The following is a 6168-nucleotide window of genomic DNA, read 5'->3' as shown; positions in this document are numbered from 1 at the left end:
ATATACTTTTGGGATCAAACTGATCCAAGATCACTTCGATCGTACAAATCGTGTATACAAACGAACTACTGTGATCCGATCGATCTCTATTTGCGTATACAAACGCCATCTAGGATCAACTGGATCTCGATCAAACTAATCCTAGCGGAGGGTAGGATCGTTTGGATCGGATAAAAGAGATTAAAGATGGCGGCTTCCATGGTCGAAGTTAAGCTGACAGTGCATTTCTTCCTTTTCCTATTACTATTTCTTTTGATTGTAATAAAATGGGAACAAGATCCTTCAGTAAATTTTCGAAAGTAAGTCGACTTACTCGAAAGTGTTCTTTAAAAACATTTGGCCTATATTCTAATGCAACCTCTGAAACATAGTTAGTTATTTTGCATACCGATTTCTTTTTTTTCTTACTTTTATATTGTGTTAAATAATTAACCAAAATTAATTCTTCTTCCTCGGATTCTGAATCTAATTCCGATAATATTTCTAAAATGATTCCTAAACTTGCCGCCATCTTCGATCCTACTCGTATACTTTCCGCCATGACAGAAGCTATCTGTATCACGTGACAAGGACTGATCCGATTTTACAGATCGATCTATACAAAACGAAAAGTATATGCACCCATAGTGTCCTCGGGTTGGAAGGAGTAAAAAAATGAAAATAATATTTATTTATATTGATATGTTAAGTTTTTAACTATTTACGTTATTATTGATATTTCCAGTAAAAATTGAATTATTTATGACTAAATTATACACAAGTCGAGAAAAATTGAAAAAAAATTATCAATAATCTAACAAAATTCATAATTTTATTATTCATAATAATATATATATTAACTGTTTATTCAGATATATAGCGTGTGAATATGGAACACAAAGGATCGAAAAGTTTCAAACTCTTCGGAAGTGAGGAAATAATATTTGACGTGCATCTTGATGTCGAATCTTTGGGTGTCTTTTTCTCCATCTTATTTAAAAAAAACAGATTCAATTTCATTTTAACAAAACGTGCGCTATTTAACAGAGAAATCCAAATATTTTTCACTAAACTCCCAGCGAAAAAGCAGTTTCCAGAAGACGCTATTTGGTTGCATGGTCCATGCATTTTGTTTTATATCTGAAAGATATATTCGGAATCGACTCGACCCAAATACAAGGCGGCCATAATTAAAGTTACTATTCAGACCATTCTGTAGCCGTACCTAATAAGCGGATTGACGCCAAAATTTATATGAAGATTATGCAAAAGACGAGGAATAAGATTTTGCAAAATTATTTTTCGCTGTCTCGATTCACAAATCATTTCGCACTCTATACAAATTTTGGTGTCAATCCGCTCATTGGTTACAATCACAGAGTACTCAACTTGTATGCAGTACACAGATTTAGCTTATAAACAAGTTATTTCCAATAAATTTAACATAATAGAAGAATTAATTTTTTGATATCTTTATCAATCTTTATGAATGGAAGTAGCTGTTTAATCTGGTACACAAAGTTTTGTTAAAGTATTGTTAGTGTAGCTTTTTCTGTAATACTTCAACAAATTCTATGGTAATTGTCTAAATAATTTGAAGAACTGTTATAATTTGATGATATGTCAACTAGCATCGATCGCACATTCTTCCAGTCCAATAGGACAATTTAATCCTAACAGAAATTAAATTTTCAAATCGCCAATTGACTTTTTCAATTATCATTTTTAAAAACTTTTAAAACATTCAGTAAATTCTATTCTAGATTGTCAAACTTTTCTATAATTTACTTCTACTGTCTCTTAAATTTAGTGATCGGGGATTATTTTATTAATTTAAACTATAAATAAATTTTCAATAGATTTTGGAATAAGGTTTACAGTTTTAACTTATAAAGCTAATAATTTTGAATATAAATAAATATTTTTGTTAAAATGTGCGTTATTCACTGGTTAATCTGAATCGAATAGCGATAAATCCAGGAGATGGTTAAGATAAAAAAATCCAGGAATCTTTATCCTTTTCCGACGTTAACCGGTAAGGTATCGATCTCCTTCTACATTGATTACAAAGCGCAGTCGTTTGCTCGGGAAGATCGATTTTCTTTCTCGATGTACCAGCTACCGCCATGCACAGAAAGGTACAAAATATGCAAAGTATTTGATGTCAACTAAACGCTCTCATTCGTTTGCGTATGTTTATCGTACAACTAGAAAATTTTCTAACTTTTAATGGTTATTGCATTTTCTGCAATTCTAAAATTTTAAATTTCTATAATATTCGTAGAGCGGGAATATAGATAGATAGAGCCGAATGAAAAATGCCTGTCCATCTTCATCATAAAATATCGAAATATATTCGCTTCGTTTTATCTTACAAAAAAAAATAAAGAAAACTTCAATTTATATAATTCAATTCCAAGCTACAGCAAATAAATAAATAAATAAGGACATTCTTTTGTTTAAACAATCCGAAGAATCTTCTCTAAGAACATCGAAAAATATGCTTACAAGTCTTTACAGAAAACATGGAAGAACCGCATCGATTATTTACGTCGCCATCCTCGGCATTTTTATTATTAATCCTAATTTTTTCACTTTCCAGTTTTCTTTTGCATGACATTTAAAACTGTGTTTATTTCCAGAAGAAAAATGCATAATTGTTTAAACAATCTAGAAAATAATGCGCCATTTTCACAAAATTGAAAGTTTTCTGTAAGCCATTTGTATTCTGTGACGATACTTTGTTTTCAAACATTTTGTTTATATCTTTGTTATACGAAGAAATAATGACACGCACAATAAAAAATTTAAAAAGGGAAACCACCGTAGATACGTTTCCATGATTAATATCGATTGGGAAGTCCAACGTTTTTTCAATAATTTCAAGTTTTACATTTTATAAGAAGTAAACAATAGAATATATTATATAAAAAATTTTATATTTATCTTCGACATTTTGTAAATTGATCGTAAATGGTATGCCAAAATACACCAGTTTAAAACTACACAAATTGGATAAAAGCATTTATGATAAATTAATGCAAAAATCTACAGTCTAAATAAGTAATAAATTGAAGATTTCGCCCGGTTTTAAAATAATTCGTAAATTTAGGTTATCGGATTTTTGTAATATTAACGATTTAATTTTTTTTTTTTTTAATAGGAAGCAGAATTGGGTCTGATCTCTTTGACACCCACACAATCGGCTTTTCGAATAGTAGATTTCATTCTGCCCTATCACATCGAAAATTTGGTCGTCTTGTCCGGAATTCCGGATGCATTGCCCACTTACGTGAATATCTTCCAGCCACAGGTAAGTCCATATCAGATAAATTACTTGATATTGTCGCGTTAATGATAAGAAATATAACGCCTAAGATATCTTCCAGGTGTGGCTAGGTCTCGTGATATCTTTTATGGTACTTTTAATCGTGGGTATTCTTATCGACCGCTCTCAACAAGGAAGCGAAAGCATTCTCAATCGAGCATTACGAAGATTAAATATCATTTCTGGTAAATTCTTAAATCTCGAATTTGTGTTATAATATATTAATAATTATCTATCGAACCCGTAGAGTTCTCTAACGAAGGCACGCAACCGTATTCCGCTACTCGATTTTTGATATTGGTTTGGTTGGTGGCTTCTTCCGTCATCGCCATGCAGTGTATCAACGTCACCAATCGAGACAAAGGGGACAGGAATAATATAGAAAATCTGGAAGATTTGGTGAATTACCCAGACATGAAAGTCTTGGCACCGAAAGGCCTAAATATTTTAAAATGGTTAATAGTAAGTTGTTGCCGTGTCTAGTAATTCTAAACGCGTTTCGTAAAGTCTAAGTTATTGTTATATTGAAGGAAAGTAGGAATAGGAAGCATAGATTATTAGGAAGACGGATGAGAGATAAGAATTCCTTTCTGACGATGAATCAGATTTTCTCAGAATCTTCGTTAGACGACGTGGAAAGAAGAGAATCCGCCATTATTGCCGGCTCTTCGACCGTCAAAATGGTTCTTTCCAAAAGATATCAAAGTAAGAAAAGCTGTAGACTTTATTTGGGAAAGACGACGTCCTTTCCGATAATGAGATCGATCGTTCTTAGGAAAGACGCTCCCAACGCATTTAAAGAAACTATTAACCTAAGGTAAGTGGAATATAAGCCGTTTCCATTACTCGTTCCATTATTTGTACACAAATAACTGTTTATTTTAATTAGAATGAACGACATTGCGCAATCTCACCTCTTCACACACTCGCTAGAAGCCGCTTCCTCCAATTACACAATATGCTTGACAACTTTCAATCAAATAAGACTCTTGAACAAAGAAGAATTGAAAAGCCTGTTCTTCGTCTGGGTAGCAGGAGTAGGCATTATTTTCGTATTCATGGCCATAGAAATGATACTCTTCAAAAACAAACTTCGCTCCCATACGAATCTCGGCGTCTCGGTTCATTTAAATCTATAATCTATAATGATAAATGCACCGCACGTTCTGTATAATTCGAAAATCCATTTATCTGCAATAGTTTTATATCAAACTGCCAAATAACGAATTTAAAATATTATCGCTTAGTTATTTATGGCCCATTATTACACAGACGTTACAGTAACACACACTATTACAGTAAGGCATTTAAAAAATTCATTAACTTATAATAACCCAATATTGCAAGGCTGTGGAGTCGGAGTCGTCAAAAAATCCGCCGACTCCTGTTTACCCACCAACTTATGTATATAAAACGGAAAAGTATTGGAATCGTGTCAAATTTGACCCTCCAAGTTTTTTTTTTTTTTTTTTTTGCAAATCTACACTTTGGAGACCTCCCGAATCCTTCAAAAAGTCAATAAAGGGGAAAAATTCGCGCGCGCGTGTTGGCGTCTAATTTGTTTAATTTCTTTATTTTCTGTTCTAAGATATTAAACAATATCTCAGAACGGGTAAAGTTTAAGAAACGAAATGCGGCACTGTAGCTCGCGTATAAAGGGGCATTAATATTATTAAATTTTGGTTCTTAATTAAAGGTCGACAGGGTGAAGACCTAAAAGTGATCATGTGTCATATCTCTTAATGAATATTTTACTCGTTATTAGCGTTCAAAATTTCAAAAAATTAAATAAAACTCATCTTTACCCCTCAAAGTAAGCTTTTTTTGCCATTTTATAATAGTACAGTAAAACCCATTAAGATGTTCTCGCCTAGGATGTTATAATGTATATGGGGACATGATTTAGCTCAACCACTTTAACGCTTAATAACTAACTCCTGTGTTAAACCATATGACTCCGATTCTGACCACTCAGACCACAGAAATTATTAGGCTTCAAACAGGGTAAACAAAATTATGCCCCTCACACACAGTCTAACATCCACACATATAGAAAAAACCTCGAATCTTTTGCATATCTCGAAATTTCAAGGTGTCCCGAGTCCAAAAATGTAAAAATTTGGGAGAAGTCATTTTTTGACCGAGCGCTATACTTTCCCTCTGTTATATATAACAGCCGGAAAAGTAAAAATTATCGAATACATATTTATATATTACTTAGAGAAGTCCTTTAGCTTTGGAATAAAAAGTTTCTACGCTCTATCTTTATTACAACTCTATTTATTGAATATTTTATTGAGGTCACGTGATGACATCAGAATTTCCGGGTCTCTTTTGATAACAAGTCTGCCCCTAGTCGGAGTCGGATGGTAAGGAAAAGTCGGAGTCGGTAGATTTTTACGCGACTCCACAGCCCTGCAATATTGTAATATCACGTAAATAAAACCAGTTTGTACGAAGTATTCGTCAGTAGACTATCGTATATATCGTACCTATGATATAGACATGCATCTTAATACAGTCAAACCTCAATATAGAGTCCTCCTAAGTACTACCACCCTGGTAAAGCTTAAATAAATACTTGTAAGATTAGAAATCTTATATATCATCATTTATAAAACTGTTTCGCACCAAAGATTTGACGATTGGTAATAATTGAATTTGATGAATGTAGCAATTATCGGAATTCATTTGTTTGTCAAGTTAAATTTCGAAAAATGTAAAATGTTGTCGAAGATTGAATGACGAAATATAAATTTTTTGATCTGTATTAAAATTTTGTTGGTGAAAATACGAATTATCCGAATAGCTCCACACCAATAATACAATGATTTTATGGGAGTCGAGAGACGATAATTCGT

At 32.6% G+C, this 6168-nt stretch overlaps 1 protein-coding gene across 1 annotated transcript in view; it reads left to right on the top strand.

The window, feature by feature from the left end:
* Positions 1–4714, top strand: part of LOC111614912 — a 23209-nt gene extending 18495 nt beyond the window's left edge. Inside the window, exons 5-9 of the mRNA XM_023356287.1 lie at positions 3143–3292; positions 3369–3492; positions 3555–3769; positions 3838–4124; positions 4197–4714. Coding sequence (XP_023212055.1) covers positions 3143–3292; positions 3369–3492; positions 3555–3769; positions 3838–4124; positions 4197–4446 — 1026 coding nt within the window. The 3' untranslated portion in view covers positions 4447–4714. The remainder of the gene's footprint in view (positions 1–3142; positions 3293–3368; positions 3493–3554; positions 3770–3837; positions 4125–4196) is intronic.
* The last annotated feature ends 1454 nt before the right edge of the window (positions 4715–6168 follow it).

Source organism: Centruroides sculpturatus, unplaced genomic scaffold (assembly GCF_000671375.1).
Source record: "Centruroides sculpturatus isolate CEXI.00-Female unplaced genomic scaffold, Cexi_2.0 scaffold81, whole genome shotgun sequence".
Classification (NCBI taxonomy): domain Eukaryota; kingdom Metazoa; phylum Arthropoda; class Arachnida; order Scorpiones; family Buthidae; genus Centruroides; species Centruroides sculpturatus.
The sequence above is the reverse complement of the archived record's forward strand: the minus strand, read 5'-3'. Positions and strand labels throughout refer to the sequence as shown.